The 17,712-nt window shown below is 35.4% G+C and overlaps 1 protein-coding gene across 11 annotated transcripts in view; it reads left to right on the top strand.

Moving 5' to 3' along the window:
• Positions 1-17,712, top strand: part of PCNX1 (pecanex 1) — a 90,391-nt gene that overhangs the window by 49,421 nt on the left and 23,258 nt on the right. For 8 of the 11 annotated variants that reach the window (XR_005820463.1, XM_040559444.1, XM_040559450.1 and 5 more), the window contains 12 exons: positions 1,473-1,530; positions 3,639-3,856; positions 4,924-5,077; positions 5,632-5,664; positions 6,993-7,164; positions 10,190-10,300; positions 10,758-10,849; positions 12,031-12,140; positions 13,564-13,669; positions 15,972-16,064; positions 16,459-16,609; positions 17,200-17,341. Coding sequence is in view for 10 of the 11 variants with exons in the window: in XM_040559444.1 (XP_040415378.1) it covers positions 1,473-1,530; positions 3,639-3,856; positions 4,924-5,077; positions 5,632-5,664; positions 6,993-7,164; positions 10,190-10,300; positions 10,758-10,849; positions 12,031-12,140; positions 13,564-13,669; positions 15,972-16,064; positions 16,459-16,609; positions 17,200-17,341 (1,440 nt within the window). In the remaining variant the exon portion in view is untranslated. The remainder of the gene's footprint in view (positions 1-1,472; positions 1,531-3,638; positions 3,857-4,923; positions 5,078-5,631; positions 5,665-6,992; positions 7,165-10,189; positions 10,301-10,757; positions 10,850-12,030; positions 12,141-13,563; positions 13,670-15,971; positions 16,065-16,458; positions 16,610-17,199; positions 17,342-17,712) is intronic. The other 3 variants (XM_040559448.1, XM_040559446.1, XM_040559442.1) reach the window with 1 other exon arrangement.

The following is a 17,712-nucleotide window of genomic DNA, read 5'->3' as shown; positions in this document are numbered from 1 at the left end:
TTTTGATTGGCTTAATGGGAGTCTTCCTTAAAGAATTTATCCTAGGTTTGTGGAAAGTAGGGAGCTATTAACTTATTTAAAAGTGAACTTCCAATTGTGAAGCAAATGTAAACTGATAAATTTGTTCTTGAGTTCATAGATGGCATGAAACAATACAGGGAAGTCTTAACATGCCTGTGGTTAAAATTTGATTTACAGTTGAAATAGCCAGCTACGTACTGGAAAGTTCATCTGCTCTTGGAAAGATACGCTTCCTTTCTCTGTAGGGACAGGAGGCAGAAGGAGGAAAAAACAAGCCAAAGCATTCCCTTCAAAATCTGCTTTACTATCTAGAACTGCTCTGAAACTATTGCATCATGCTGAATGTTTAAAAACTCCTACCACATGTAGGTGGAATAGCTATCAGATTTAAGGAGTAATGGATTTCAAAGCTCCCGTCTTCAAATCTTTCCTGTGAAAGTGTGCAAGTGCTTCCTGTAGAGTGGAACTTTGAGGAAAAAGTTCTGTATTCCTTGCACAAAGCTGCCAATGCCTGCCTCTGCTGCTTGCATGTTCCAGATGCAATGGCTTTGCTGATGGCTGCTGTTATGAAGCTGTACGTGCTAATGGAAGGAACAAACTGTTCACATCCAAATAATCAGATCTCTGTTTTAGGGAGTAGTTGAGTTTGAGTAAAATAAAATTATTAACAAAGACTTTTTATCTTTATGTTAAAGTAAGGAACTGAAGGAAGCTTGCATAAGTTTGATACCAGTCTTACAGCCATGTAATTTATATGTAAAACATACAGCCAAAAGCTATACAAAATTGGGGAAAAAAGCAGTGGTTGGATATGGACTATTACACAACTAGAAAAATTTCTTCTCATTAACAAATGGAAGTTGTAAAGTAATTTTATTCTTCTTTTGCTTAAAGTTCTTTTTTTCTAAAGCTATTTAAGTTTAAGTAACTTGGTATGCTTGTGTTAAATATGTATTATTTTTGGCAGTTTTAGGACTTGGTAAAAAGAGCATAATTAACAAACTGTCTGTGAATATACAGCAGACACCTCACTCCTTTAGAGGTACGTGATGCGTGTTTGCACATGAGTAGCTAACATTATAAAACATCTTTGTTTCTTTAAAGTGGAGTAATTTCCATCATGATAATCCGTGTAGACAACTAATGGACTACCTGGTCAAATCACGTGTTCAGTAAGTTATACCAAGCATAAAAGTATTCTGATCTATAGCTACAAACTTTATCCCAGTACACAAGACCGTTATCAAGGTTTATTTTCTTTCTTGGTTGTGTGTTAGGCCTTTACAAACTGGATACGTGTATTTAAAATACATGTGTTCTAAGGAAAAAGAGGAACACGTTTTGCTAAAATTTGCAAGTGGTCAAAATTAGTTTAGGAGACTAGTAAATTAGTGGCCTTTTGAAATCAAATGTAGTTTTATAATATGAAGTCTTTCCCCCTGTTCTTATAGTGACACGGACTCTCACGTATCGAGTTCTACCTCAGTTCGCTTTTACCCACATGATCTAGTAAGTTTTTCTTATCTATTTTTAAGCATGCCAAAAATCAGAAGACTTTCCAGTTCTATATATCATTGATTAATCATTGTATGTAGTAGTTCTTTGTTCTTAAGAAGGGTTTTTGCCTGGATTTCAATGAGATAAACTGTTACTGTTTTGCTGTCTTCGTATATACATGCAAATTCATCTTTCTGGATGGTAGTTTTAAATTTAAACAGAGATTGTTTCTTCTGATCTAAAGCATGGTAATTTGAATCTAAATCACATGGAAATTGGATATTCTGAGATACTTTATCGTGGTTTCCGGAGATTGCTGGACAACATGGATGGAGTTGTATTTCTGTGCACTGCTAAGATATGCAGGTTGTGGAAAGAATAAACTTTGTGTTTGTGTTCTGAATGAGGGAAACATTAGCAATTTCCCTGAATGGAGTTTAGACATTTACCACTGGAATCTGTGGTACAAAGTTTAATTCTAATAGAAGGAGTGATCGGGAGAAAAAAGGCGAAGGCTTACACTGTTTCATACTGCAAGTAGCTTTAGAAAGTCATTAGTTTGGTGATGTCAACCTTTTATATTGTTGCTGAGTCCAGATGTATATGTGCTTGAAGTGTGCTACTGCTCTGTCACAAAAACATTGCAAATGGTCATGATTCTTAAGGTTATGATTCTTAGATTAGGAAGTTAAAGTGAAGTATGTGGAAGTATCTAATAACCTAGTCAAGAGGGAAGATGAAATTTTTTAGTATTTCTCAGAAGAATGAGGAACTTCCATTTGCCTGACCATGCTTTTGATCAAGAATGTCTTCACCTAGTGCCTGCCAGAACTTTGATTTCCAGCCCCCAATGTGTACTCATTGGTTTGGCAATGTGGTTCCATTTGGGGAGGGAAGATGGGGGGGGGGGGGGTGATTCTGTATAAGGTAAATTCATGATACTTTAAAAATTTTAGCCCATATGCTTAAAGGGGAACTTCCTAAATTTATTGCTAGTGTGAGAAATGTCCTGTTAGAGTGATTCTGCCATTTAAGAAATGAGGCTTTTAAAATTAAAAAGTTGTGAAAAAAGCACCTGCTTTTTGACACAGCTCATCTTAAATGGTGTGGCTTGTATTTTTTTAAATGCCTGTAGAAAGTGAGTGTTCCTGCTTGTTTTTTATTAGTATTTTTCTAGGAAAGAAATCAGGGTGAGCATAGTTATAGTACATTGCTTTAAGGAGTTATGAAAAAAGCTTCAAAAATGAAAATGTTTAAGATGATCATAAAATATATAATGGTATAATTTTGACACTTAAAATATGACATGAGTATTTAAATTTTACTCTTTGCTTTAAAAATCATGACAACTTTTCATTGTGATGTTTTAATTATAGTACTCCTTAAGAATAAAGGTCAGTGCATTAAGTAGTTTCTTGGCCTGTTAATGAGATGTATAAAAGGGTTAGACAGCACATACATGCACACCATACTAATTTTTTTAACTGAGTACTCTCCTTAAATGTCCTGTATGGTGGTTAGTATTACTGTGAATTTCAGAGAACTCTGGAGTAACAGACTACAGAATACCTGAGAAACTGTAGTCAATCATAAATAGTACTGGACTACTTAGGGAAAAACTTCTGTGTGTTTCAGTATATTCTAAACTCAACGAGTTGAAGTTTGTCCACCAATGCATGCATATGTGGCTTTGTCATGCAAAACCAACCATTCAGCATGGATGTGCATGCAGATTAGGTGACTATAAGAAATGGGCAATAATTTATTTTAATTCAGATTTTTGTTCTTATGCATTATTCCTGCTTCTGTATCAGTTTACTTGTCTTCAGATTTGGAGTTTTTAGAGTAAATGGGATAATGTGCTTAGTCCTTACTTCAGTTGAAATAAGGCATATGCAAATGCCGCTGTTGTGTTGTATGCAAACTATTATTGCTGCTATTGCTATTCACTTGCCATAATGAGGACAGGAAAAGTAAGTAGAAACCACAGATTTGATAGTGTTTAACATAACTTCTTAAAACTGAGGCTAAATAATTCTAGAAATTTCTTCAAAGCAATATTTAGTAGAATACAGTTATACAATAAAAACAAGATTTTGTTAATCCTGACTTTCTTTTAGCTTTCTCTTCCCCAGATCAGGTTGAACAGGCTGCTAACCATAGATACAGATCTGCTGGAGCAGCAAGATATTGACTTGAGCCCTGACCTTCAGGACCACATGCAACCTCAAGAAGAAGCAGCTCAAAAAGTCAAGCAGTACTATCGCTTTTGGATACTGCCTAAACTTTGGATTAGCGTAAATTTTGATAGATTAACTCTTCTGGCTTTATTTGATAGGTGAGATCCTTGTATGTTACTAGTCTTCAGAAAGTAAAGATTAAAAAATGGTAACTGAACTGTGAGCTCTCATTAGAGAATCATACTTCACTGTACTCTGAAAGATGGAAGAACAATACAAAATACATTTTTTCTAAAATAATAAAAAGCTATTCTCCCTCTTTCTCCAGCAATGCTAAAAAGAAAAAAAAAAAAGCCCCCTTACTTTGTGTGAGTTGGACAATGACATTTTTAGTAACACATCATTCATTTTTTGACCGATGTTTAATGCTGGAGGATGTTTCTCCAAAAACTAACTGAAAGGTGCTAGAAACTGGCATTCACTTGTATTGTTTCAGCAAGTAGATGAAAACTTATTTGCTGTTTCAAAGCATTTTTCCAGAGGGTCATATAATACTGTAACCTATTATCACTGCCCTGTTTACCTAGTGGAATAAAATCAACATGGCCCTCCAGTTATCAGCTTTTGGAGTGTATTGAATATTCAAATTTTGGAAATGACCTTCCTTGAGGTGATCGATGCAGTAGTAATTCTGTCCCAGCAGAAATAATTAATTTTTTTATTCAGTACTATCAATGCCGTATGGAATTCTTTTTTTCCCCACTTCATATAGCTTATATATATAGTTTGTTATTCATGACTTCATAATGTAGGAACTAAAAATACTGTAACTTTGCTGAGGTATCATGTATGTATTTTTGCTGTCTATGTATGTGAGGGATGGGCTAGTAGTCATCCTTTGTGGGGCTTGAATGCAGATTTATTACAGACCATGCTTCTTCTGATTGTTTAAATTATTTCTAAAGTAATCTGCTAAAGTTATATTCTGCTTTTTAAAGGTTAATTCTGTAAGAAAGTAATTGCTGTCAGATACCATTGGAAATCCTGGTACCTCCTAGCTTTGCCTAAAAGTGTGCTCATGTAGTCTATGTTCAAACCTACTCGTAACTACTTTGCTAACAGCAGCGTATTACGTCTTAAATTCTGACCTTAGCTGTTCTCTTGCACCTTTTTCTAAACATAGTTAGGTTTTAATGCTTCTTTTTTTTCCCTCCCTCTAAAACAGGAATCGTGAGATCCTTGAAAACGTGTTAGCTGTCATCCTAGCTATTCTAGTTGCATTTCTGGGCTCTGTACTTCTTATTGAGGGCTTTTTCAAGGATATTTGGGTCTTCCAGTTCTGCCTGGTAATAGCCAGTTGTCAGTACTCACTGTTGAAGGTATTTTAATTTCTATCTTCACTTTCTAAAAACAGTAGAAATAATCTAGGTTGGGTGTTGCAGGCTAGCTGGAGCTTTAAGTAAAAACCTATTTGTTTATTGTTTTAAAAACAAATGAGCAAATTTCAGCTACATGGACAGTTTGATGGATAGTCTCACACAGTCATTTTACTAGAATAGTTCTGCATGTGTTTGTTAAACAGCCTTTTATTTGTTGTTCTCATGCACTTTTTTTCCCAAAGAAGAACAGAATCTTACTGGTTAAAAACAGCCTGCAAGCTGAACTTGAAGCTTTAGTGTGTACGTTCTTCTTTTTAGTGGGTACACCTCAATGCATTCACATTAAGCAATTGCATCTAAGCATGTTTTTAATCAGAATTTTAGCTATTTGGCATTTTTATTAAGTACTGTTAAGAGTTGCATAAGTAAGTTAGAAAGAAAGAAACGATCTTTCTTAAGCTGTGATTGGACTATTAAGATGGAAAAGAAGTGGTGGGAGAAGGGGGTAAATGCACTCACTATAGAGTGGATAACTTTCCTCTTTCTTGTTTCAGAGTGTTCAGCCAGATTCTTCTTCCCCTCGACATGTAAGTCATAGGCATGTGCTGCTTTTACTAATCCTGCAGATATAAAACTTCTAAAGAGAATTTGATCTTTTTGGTTTGTTTTGGTATTTCTTTGTCTTCTCATAAGACAAGAAGTTTGTTGTCTTTCTCTTGATTCCTTTCTCGCACGCTATATTTTTCACTTATATGCTTTCTGTTTGTATTTTGCAAATCCTGGCCTTTCTGTTTTATCATGGAATGGTTGAGTTGAAAGGGACATTAAAGATCACCCAGTTCCAACTCCTGTCATGACACCTCCCTCTAGACCAAGTTGCTCCAAGCCCCATCCAACCTGGCCTTGAACACCTCCAGGAATGGGGCATCCACAGTTTATCTGGGCAGCCTGTTCCAGTGCCTCACCACCTGTACAATAAATAATTTCTTCTGAATATTTAATCTAAATCTCCCTTCTTCTAGTTTAAAGCCATTGTCCCTTGTGCTATCACACACTCTGTGACAGAGAGTCCATCTCCAGCTTTAAACTTGGCTTGTGCTGTAGAGCTGTATCATGCTAGGTTTTTGGATGAATCTTTAGTATTCAAGCAATTATTCTGAAAGGTATTCCTGATGTTGTAATTTCCTGTGGTAGCGTGAACTGACATAGCTTTGCAGATGTTTCATTCTGGTCTTTTGTAAATCACTCAGTTGTACTAGTTTGCACACAGCCTTATTTTTTCAGTTCTATTAGGCTGAGTATGCAATGCTCTAGTGAGCATTTATATTTGAGCATGGAAATGTTAATGTGCTACTATTGAATAATATGTTTATGTTCTATTGTGCATCTGCTAGATTGCCAAAACAATGTTTTTGTAAAATCTTAAAGTACAAAAAAGTTTTATTTCTCTGAAGCCTGTCATTCAAAACATAGGTATTAAGGATGTATGCTTTAATGGACACACAAATATAGATTGGTTTTCAGCAGGAGCAGTATCTGAGTAATAAACTCAATTGATTTTTTTCAAAATTAATATATTTTCTGTTGCTTATGAAGCCTAGGCAGAGGTTTGATGACATTTGGTATTGTAAGAAGCATTCTTTTGAAGCTCAGGGGAGAAATAAGGGTAAAAATAACTTAGTTTAACTATTGTGTACTCATTATATATATCAGAGCCACAAAAAAATGTTGCTTTATATCCTGGCAAGGCTTTTGGGATTTTTTTTTTGTGCTGTTACCTCACCAACTTCTGTTCAATGTACAAGTACTTCATGAATAGAAATTAATTTTGATTTTGAAACTACCTGTAACAGAAGGGCAACAATTACTTTTCTGCTCATAATGAAACAAATGTGTTTTGTTTTTTTTTAAACAGGGTCATAATCGTATCATAGCCTATAGTAGGCCTGTATATTTCTGTTTATGTTGTGGTCTTATTTGGCTGTTGGATTATGGCAGCAGAAACATATCTACAACAAGATTCAGGTTGTATGGAATGGCTTTCACCAATCCATTGCTGCTGCTGTCAGCCAGAGACTTAGTTATAGGTGAGTGACTTTCACTGGCTTGAATTGTTTGCTTCTCTGCAGTAGAGTATGTTTTTTTTTTTTTTACACTTTGCGCCTTGTTGTGACACTTGCATCATCATTTTCTAACAGCCATTCATTTAGTTTTCTTTGGAAAGAGTAACTTTAGTTTTTTAAAAAGCTAAAATAGAAGATTGATTTGTTCCCGTATATAACATATATTCATCTCAGCCCTGAACCTGGTGTTCCTTGTTCTTAACTTGGATCAGGATATGCTACCCTGTGCCTGGAGCTAGCTGCTCAGTAATCAAATGTTTTGATTTGGACTCCCATAGCTCCTTCTCTTGTAGAGGGGCTTGTCACAAATAAGCGGGAGTTCTCTTAAAAGCAGGTTATTTGCATTTAACAGTTGGGTAGGACAGTATGGACGCATTTCTTAAATACCTTAGACAGATTAAATCTTAATGGGTAACTTTGAACACACCTGCTTTTCCATTGCAGCTCTTCAACTGTATGAAAATATCAGTGCATGAAAGAATATAGTAGTTAACTGTTTCAACTGCTTGCTTCTAGTTTTGGACAGTCTTCTGTCCAAGAAAAAGAAAATCTTGGTCTTAATTTGGATTTTTATTTTATTTTTAACTCTTAGTTGATGAACAAAACTTATTATTTCTCAGAATAATAGGGTCAATATATATCATTTGATTAATAACATTCTGAATTTCATGCCTCATGCAGTTTTACTTTGTTAGTAAATCTATATTTAAATGGCCAGAGGGGAAAGGTCTAAGCCTTCTATTTAGGAACAGCATTGTCTAGATATTTCCAAAGGTGCTCTTGTGGAGGTACTCATGCACTGCCATTCTTCATTTTGTATCTGTTACAGAAAAAGAATTTAAGCTAGACTTTTTTTTTTGGTCATTCAGTATATGAAAACTGTCCTCACTTTTCCTGTGTTTATGCTCTGACTTCAGAAGTTATCTTTCTCATCACCTTGAGTCATTACCAAAATGTAGACCTGCATCTCCTTATATATTTTTTTGTGTTTATTTCTAGGTGATGTGTTGTATTGTGAAAGCAAGTTATATCTAAAAATAGCTTAGTCTTTTCCAGTTTTAAGAAGATGTGCTGCCATCGTCACCAGACTGTGTTCATCTTGATTAGTTTTTAATAATACTTGGCTGAAGCGTTGAAATGCTTTTTAATCTTTGTTTTGCTTTTTGCTCTTCTTTGGTACCTTGCACCAGAACAGCTCTCCTTTTTTATTAAAAAAGAAAAAAAAATAATTAAAAAAAAAAAATCTGTTAGCCCTGCCCAACAGCCACGTGGACACTTTTGAAGCAACTCTTTAAGTTGCTGAAGCAGTGTTTCAAAAAATCTTTGTGTGTATTGCAAAGAATTCTGGCTGGTAGCAAACACACTATGTTAGCACAAAGGAAAAAATTCAGCTGCTTTTTTCCTAGTTCTCAGGTACAGCAGTTAGAACAACAGAAGTGCAGGGCAAGGCAGGCTTTTTGTTTGGATAACATCATTGCTGTGTCCTTACCAGCTGGCAAGTGAGGACTGGTATCAATTATTTTGACGTATTCCACAAATCAGACTTAATGAATTTATCAAAATCTGTTCCACATTTAAAACAGGTGTTTTCTGTTATCTTGTGTGGTCCTCTTTAGAGAGCAGTTCTACTAAAAACTTGAAAAGCTATGAGAAATGTTGGATTTTTGCTGGGCTGTTCAAATGTGTATTCCCAGATTAATTTTTTATTTTCTTCACTGTGGATCCAAGACAGTTCAACTTGCAAGCCTTCACAAAACAGCTTTTTAACCAGTCAGATAGCACTGTACTGTTTTTGTCTGCTATATAGATTTCCTCGAGTCATTATTTGAGATAGGGGTGTGACTTGAGAATTCCGAAAAATATTTTGTTCAGATCTAGGACTAATCATACATTTCTTAATTTGGATCAGTAAAAAAAAAAAAAAAAAAAAAGGCAGAACTTTTTCTTTTTTTCCAAGCCTTGAGCCTACATGCTTTAAAACAGCTTTTAGTTATTTAACAAAGTAGGACTAGGAAAAGAAAATCAGTTCCTCGGTACTCATCTCACTGCAGATTTTTCTAATCGGATGGCCTTTATTATACAACCCTTCTATGGATATCAAGTTAGAAACGTAAAATTGAGACTTGTGATTCTTTATAACATCGCTGTAAGTCAGTTTCTTCCTTTTGGTCACTGAAGCTACAAGTCTGATTTTCATGGTATGATCGTTCTATCCTTTTGCTTCAGGACTAAGAGCTTATTACATGTGGATCTAAATGTTAACAGTTGTCAGATGATTATTCATGCATCTTTTATTCCTTAAGGTGGAAAGCAAGGGATATGTACAGGTTGGGACAGATGATTCTGTGTTTTAAGATTGCATCATTCGTTTATCTTTACTGTTTTAAATCCTGTAATTTACAGAGATTTTAATGGTCCATACCAATTTGCTCACCTGCATTTTAAAAGGTGTCATTTAGGATCGGAACAACATGGATTATTTTTCCACGCAAATTCTGACAAAACAAGTAAAATTGTCAGATGATATTAGTGGCAGAAAACCTAGAGGTGAAATGGTTGGCTTGTCTTACATCAGTGGCTGTTGTTTGCTTGTGTAATTAAAAACAGGCAGCTATGCTCATGGAAACCTATCGTACAATGAATGAAAATTTACCGGTTTTGTAATCCGTAAGCATACTTGTCTGATCTTTGCTAAACTAAAACCAAAAGCCTGAATTGGCCTGTATGAGTTATTGTAGTGATTAAAGCTGATGTTTAAAGCAAAACAAATTCTGAATATTGGTCAACGTAACCTCTGTATTCAGTCACTTTTGTGAGTTGTTGAAGTACAGACTTACATAATGCATGTTTTCCTTTAAAATTATGGTAGGAGCACTTCAGTGATGTTGAGTTGAATGGCGTGTGGTACCATAGAACTTAAACTGAAGAGTACATTAACATGCTATGTTTTTCATATTAACCACTTTTTCAATTACTTTTTCTTCCACAGTGTTTACACTATGTTTCCCCATAGTATTCTTCATTGGTCTTCTGCCTCAGGTGAATACATTTGTGATGTATCTCTGTGAACAGCTGGATATTCATGTCTTTGGTGGCAATGGTGAGTGTGTTTTTTCACATTAGCAGCAAAAGCATTACATTAGGAACTGCCATCAGGTTAAAAAGCTAGTTAAAAAAACTTAGTGATTGTACCATCTGTATTCCTGCCCTATATGTATGGAATACTACTGTATTTTTTTAAAAGGCTAAAGTTCTTCTGATTGATTACTGAGAGAGAATTACTATCCTCGTTGGTCTGTTGAAAATTATACTTGCTTTATTGGCTTCTTTTGCAGCTGTTAACCTTTCCCATGATAATGCTGTTGAATAAATGAGGAGATAAATGAAGCTGTATAAATCATTCTTTTAAAAATATTTTCCCGTATTGTATGTATATAGATACTTATGAATACATGCTATGGTTTGGGTGCTTTATATCAGAGGAGAGCTAGAACTAGGGGGCTGACCTCTTTTATATTCTAACCTAATTACATTCTTATTGATATTTTTATATTCAGCTACCACAAGCCTGCTTGCAGCACTTTACAGTTTTATCTGTAGTATTGTGGCAGTAGCGTTGTTGTATGGACTGTGCTATGGTGCCCTGAAGGTGAGTGATATTACAAAAACAATATAGGTTAAAGTCTTGGATTTTGTTCTACGCTTCCTTTTTTCTTAAATATGCAGAAAGTGAATTAGAAATATTAGTCTGATTTGGTAGGATTTTATGCTTAGTTCTGGTGTCAATGAAAAGAGGGAAAGTAGGAACAAAGCAGGTTTGCTGTTAAAAGACGTGACTTGTTTATGTGCTAACAGGCTGGGTTTTTGCCGAAAACTCTTCATATTCTGTGTTGATTCTTGAAAAACAGCCATGTAACTGGCTTGTTTCTTGTAGACTCTACATGTATTGATGTGTTAACCTCTCAAGAGTGCTCACTTTTTTTCCAGTGGTGTAAACCGTAAACAGTATTTTCAAATTAATGTTTACTTGAAAGGAAGCCAGGAAATGGTTTGTAGTGTCAAAGTGAAGATGTATGCCTACCTTAAAAAAAAAAAAGTCTTTCCTTCCTTAAGATGACATTGTTTGAAACAGTATGGTGTTGGTTCTATGTTAGTTTCAGGTCTTTCAGTGATCAAATGATCTCAGTTCACAATTAACTGTAGCATGTGCTCCTTCAAATTAGCCATGGCCTCGTTCTCTTCCACTCTGCAGGTAGTAAAAAGTTGTTAGAGGAAATACTCCGGTGATACTATCACCCACAGATCATTAGCTTTCTGTGAATTTGTCTATTTGTCTCATTAGCCATTTGTAAACAGATCTGTTAAAGACAGAAACTTTTAGCTAAGGATCGCTCTCTCCTCTTTGCAGATCCAGTGCAGGTTATGAAAATAAAATACGAACACTGGTTTCATCTTCATACAGCCCATTAGAAAAAAAATAACTTTAGAAACAGCACTGGGAATTTTCAGAATAATTGATGAAAATACAGTTCTAAGGACTTATGCTCTCAAGGAATGCATGAACTTCTTCATGAGGTTTATGAAAACTCATGACTATTAAATGATTGAGATGGTGTGGGCTTAAGGAGCATATACTACTATGTTAGAGTTTCTGATCTATAGTTAGGCAGAGGTAAATACTGAATATTTTTTGACTGAAATTTCTGTTTCATATTTGTGGAATTGTAGTTATTTTTTTCCATTCTCTTTTTGTGATATATATAACTCTTGTATGGCAGATAAGTGTTAAATACCTTATCTCATTTTTATTAATATTTCATTTGTCTCCAGGATTCTTGGGATGGGCAGCATATTCCAGTTCTCTTCTCCATATTTTGTGGTTTGTTAGTGGCAATATCATATCATCTCAGCAGACAAAGTAGTGACCCTTCTGTGCTTTTGTAAGTAACTGTGCCCTTTCCATAAGGAAGAAGCAATTATCAAGGAGATACTAGTTATGATGATAAATACTAATCTGATAATCATCAGCATTATCAAAAGTAGTGTATTGGTTCAGTAACTGAATAAAAATTCTCAATTTGCCCATGGTTCCTCCTTTGAAGTACAACCTTTCTTTGTGACTTCTTGTGAGTTACTTATATGCCAAAGTCTGATTTTCTTTAATTGCCAGTCAGCTGCCATCTTTCTGCTGCTGCATTGGTGCTGAACAACCTGTAACCTTTCTGTAATTAAAGAGGTGTTGAAAGCACTAGCTTAGGCTGAAGCCCACATGTGGACTTTTTGAACTGTGCTTTTCTCACTTAATTCACTGCTGTGTTCTTCCATTGAATGTGTGCTCAAAGCACTAATTCACATTTGGTCTCGGATACAAAACAGTAAGAATCTGTTTTGGTGATTAGTGCTCCCATCTGAGGTGGGAAAACGGTCATATTGCTCTTCTGAGTTGAGTATTGATGAGAGTACTTCTGATTGAATTACTAATTATGTATGTAAAATGAAATAGTTCTAGTAGGAAAAGCACCTCCCATAGAACAGCCAGTAGAGGCTCAGTTGTCATGTATTTGGATCAGGCAGAGCTTGAACTTGGATTTAAATTCAGCCATAATGCTGGATGAAATAGAAAAGTAGCAGTCTGGAGCAGATAGTCAGGGGCTTCTTCTGTGGATGGGGAGATCAGGTTTTTATCTGAGTGTTCATACAGAAAGGAGATGGGGGGATCAAATAAATAATTATTTGCAATAATTATTGCAAAAATAATTGCAAGGGACTCTGAAGCATATAGGTATGGCTAGCAGTGCAGCATATGGTCTTCTGAAAACTTAGGTGCAAGTTTTTGGGGTTTTTCGTACCAGCAAGGTCTGCTAAGAATGTAGCAGTTTAGTCAGCATAGCTAATTCGTGAATTAATCAGGCTAACACAAATAATGCTTTTTTTTTCCCTGTTGGAGTTAAATCAGGGAATTCTTTGTTCCAATTGGTGTTGACAAATAGGCTCAAACTTTGGAGTATGTTGTTTTTTTGTCAGTTGCATGCTGAAGTTTAGTTTCATGAGCAGTGTGATGTCAGTTTATGAATTCAGTGTTTGTCCAGTCACCCCTGTTGGTACTGGAGAAACTGCTGTTTGAATAAGATCTGGCTACTCATCTAAGTTCTATCTCTGGGGCCATTGTGCATCCAGAGAACTGATTCCTTTATAAAACTGAGATCTCGTCTTTGTAAATAGCTCAGCCGTGTGAAAGCACTAATATGCTAGGATTGCTTTTTATTGCAATAAACCTTTAACAGAACTTCTGACTTTGCTTTATGTATTTTTAAAAGAGTAACAATGCTTTCTTTTCAATGGGTTCTTTTTTGCTTTTTTAAGCTCTTTAGTGCAATCAAAATTTTTTCCTAATTCTGAAGACAAAAACCCTGAGGATCCTCTGTCTGAAGTGAAAGATCCTTTACCTGAAAAGCTTAGAAACTCTGTGGTAAGTAGACTTTTATTTTGTTGTCTAAGCCTTTACTTATGTTGATCAGTATAGCATTAGTCTGGATCTTACTTGGCTCACGTTTGTCAGTTACCATGGTGTTGATTAGGATTGGATATCAGAGCACAAAGATAATATTAAAGTCTCAGTAGCTTTAAGAATTTTAAGTGCAGTATATATCTTTCTCACATAACCCACAACCCATTAATAATAATTTCTTGAAAATATTAGTTATTTCTAGATAAAATATTAGATATTTCTGTAAAATATCAGATAATCTGTATCAAGGGAAAGAAACCCATTTTATATTATGGGAGGGGTTCACCCTCCTTGATAAGGAGGGTGGTGCTCCCGCATCAAAGAAGTTGCTATTGCACATAAAAGAAAAACAGAAAAAAGGACTCCTAGTCCATGCTGTGCTAGGGGGGTCAAGTTCCCTCTGTATTACATGCACATGTACATGCACGAATTCACGTACAAGCCTGCACTCCTGAGCTGGGATTTTAGAAAGGCAACCCATGAACTTTATGCAAGAAAATGCAGTATACAATACTGGAGAGAAGAAATCTTTAAGAATGGAATCAGTTGTAATGTTTTTTTAATTAAAAATTTAGCATTTGAGAGAGAAACTGCAACTGTATGCCTGCTTTGACAGGCAGCAGCTCACCCAGCCTAAGGAATTGTACTGGGTCGATTTCATAGTCTAAAAATGCATGCATCTAGTTATTAAGCCTTGTTCACTACAAAGGTAAACCTCTGTAAGCAGAACTTCTTGTGCACTGTTGTACAATTTTAGTGCTACCTATAAAAGTGACATTTCTTTTAAATCTGCAAATGAACCAATATACTATACCAAGAATATGTTTATAGTGCAATTTAAGTTATTTAGATGGAGACATGGAACAACTGGCATTCCCTAGTGTTACATTCAGTGAAGGATCACTGAATTTTCTTCTAGCTCATGTCAATAACAAGAGGTACTCGCTTTTTTTTTTGTGGTAGTGCACTGGGAAAGATTAATGGGAGTAATAGTATAGTACCTCAGTATTTCTAGTAATTGTGAGCAAAAGCTGTGTGTTTGTGTTCCAGAAGGGCAAAAACATAAAATGGTGGAAAGGCTCTTAAAGAGCAGATGTAACCTCTTCCATTTACTTCAGCACATTATTCTTTTTTTATGCAGTGGAATAGTAAGTAAAAGACATAGGAAATTCAATTGTACAAAGAAATGTCAAATGGCTGTTTAACCTTGCATGGGTCCTGTCTCTAGGGGAGTAACTGTATAGACAGGCTTCTTCTCATACAGCAGGCAAGCACAACAGGATCTAATGTATAGAAACTGCAAGTAGACATTTAAAGTAGAGAAGCTGCAGTCTTTTTACCATTACTCTGAGAGATAGGCCTTAGGAGCTCTAACTCTCAAACTATATCTCAGTTGCTTGGAGAGTGTGAGGGCTGAAGGATGATCATGATGTATTCTTTCTTTCAGTGTTTTTAAAAATCAGGATTTCTTGTCTTCTGAAAAATAAGCTATGTGCCAAGAATTTAGGATCTTGAAGCAGTAACTGCTGCATGTAACTTATTTTGCCAGTTTTAGAGCAGTTAATCCCATAATGCTTTCCTGGTATGAAAATATTAATGCTGTGTTTAGAAGGGGAACAGGTCTAAACTAGGAAGATTCTGACTTCAAGTGACCCTGAGTATGTATCGCCCTCTTGTGACTCAGTCTGGCACTAATCGGTTTGTTTTCTTCCCATTCCCAACAAATAGTTTCCTCTCTTAAGGACAACAGAAAATTCAAACTCATTCCTCAGGGTTATTTTAAAGCTGTCCTTCCTCCTTCTGTAGAGGAGAGGGGGGAAAAGAGAGAGAGTATTATCGTTTTTCCACCAGATACTTAGCTTTGTCTAGGCAGCTGTCTTCCAGAGTTCTTAATTGCTCCATAGCAATTCATAGATCATAAATGGGAAATTTGGTTAGCCCTTCCAACTCTTTCTTTAGTGCTATAGAGGGGATCCTTACACCCCTTCATGGTCCAGAATGAGAGGGAGAGAAGATACTGTGTATATTAACTTCTCTTGTTCCACTTTGAGTAGGTGTCTTTGTGGTTATTAACTTCCTTGAACTAATGCACTTGGCCATAAGACTTACCTTGTGAAATTTCTGATAACTTCAGTGGAAGTAATTAGCACTGGCACCATTTGAAAATCCTTTAATCGGTTTCACTGCTATTGCTGGTTAGGATTAAGATTCTGAAGAGAAAAACCGAAGTTGGTGTTTTCTAAAATTTGTTTCCACTTTCCAGAGTGAAAGATTGCAGTCTGACCTGATTGTGTGTATAGTCATCGGTGTACTCTATTTTGCAATTCATGTCAGTACAGTATTTACAGTTTTACAGGTAAGGTGTTTCATCAAATCTGCTAGTATTTTCTGCATACAAATGTTCTAATGCTATATAATACTCGTGTGCATCGTTCTCCTGACTAGTTTTAGATGGTCTTTAAATATGTAGTGGGACAAATACCAAGTACATGACAGGAGATCGTCACATTTCACTTTTATGTGTTTGAAATCTTCCTCCGTTTCTCAGGTGTGTGGGTTTTTTTTCCTTCTGTATTTTTGAGTCTCTAGCACACAAAATGCCCTCTTTCTTAATCTGTCTCAGATAAGTTAGTGTCAGAATCATTTTGGAATGAGAAAAAAATTCTCAAAGCTCTTATGTTATTAATGTAAGATTTTTGTTTTTTTATAAAACACAAACCTAAATTTTGTTCAATTCTTCTCTTGTTTAGCCTATTTTAAGTTATGTTCTCTATGCATTGGTGGGTACGGTAGGCTTTGTGACCCATTATGTTCTGCCTCAACTCCGAAAGCAACTTCCTTGGCATTGCTTTTCTCACCCACTGCTGAAAACCAAGGAATACTATCAGTTTGAAGTCCGAAGTAAGTATCATTAATGATACCATTCTTGAATTTTCAGTTATAGCTGACTTAACTTGTATTAGTGGTTTATATACTTCATATTTTTGCTTTATTATTTGATATACTCTAGTGGAGCATTTCGTGGCATATGATATAGTTAGGTCTAAGTTTCTCAGATCATCATCAGTTCAAAGATATATAAAATACCATGTAATATATTTTCCTCATGCTTTGATTCCATGTGCTTACAGTATTTCAGAGAAGTTCCACACAGTCTTCAAAATCTGAAGTTTCAAAGTTTGTGATAATGATTGCCTTAAATAATTTTTAGCTAAGTTGGATTGTTTGTTCACTAGGTATTTCTTTAAGATACTGAGTTTTCAAGTTTTTAGAGGATTAGATATGGTTAATGCAGTTGGAGACTTGAGCTTGACATAGACCTGATTCTTATTGATACTGTTCACAGGTTGAGCAGTAAAGTTGTGCTCTATCTAAATGAATAGGTTTTTTCTTCATAGTTTAATCATAAACGACTTGGATCAAGAGTTTTGATTCTGTTACTTCAGTTCGATTTGACAATCTGATTTCTTCTTTTTAATATTTCCTGATAGATGCTGCACATGTTATGTGGTTTGAGAAACTTCACATTTGGCTCCTTTTTGTAGAGAAAAATGTTATCTATCCACTGATAGTCCTCAATGAGCTTAGTAGCAGCGCTAAGAATATTGCTAGTCCAAAGAAACTGGATACTGAGTAAGTAGAAAAGGCTATCAAGTAGTCTGAGTATGTCTGCTGTGGTGGGAAATAGTGAGTTGTGGGCTCAGTAGCAAGATAGTAATGCTATTGCCTTAAATACAGCAAGGAATAAATACAATTTTTCTTTATATGAAAGCTTATGTAGAACAGAGTCACCTTGCTGGCTTAAACTGAATGGAGTATTACAGTTTTAAATTAGGAATCAATGCAAAGATAAATTATTCAAATCATAGTGTGAACAATAAAAAAAAATCAGTGTATACAATAAAGATTGCAAACTGCAGAACTATCTAGAGGTGCGACATCAGAATTTCCGTGTTGATCTTGAGAGTCTGCAATATAACTACACAGACTGCAAATTCAAGATA

Source organism: Cygnus olor, chromosome 5 (genome assembly GCF_009769625.2).
Source record: "Cygnus olor isolate bCygOlo1 chromosome 5, bCygOlo1.pri.v2, whole genome shotgun sequence".
In the NCBI taxonomy this organism is placed as follows: Eukaryota; Metazoa; Chordata; class Aves; order Anseriformes; family Anatidae; genus Cygnus; species Cygnus olor.
This window is presented reverse-complemented; position numbering and strand designations above follow the sequence as displayed.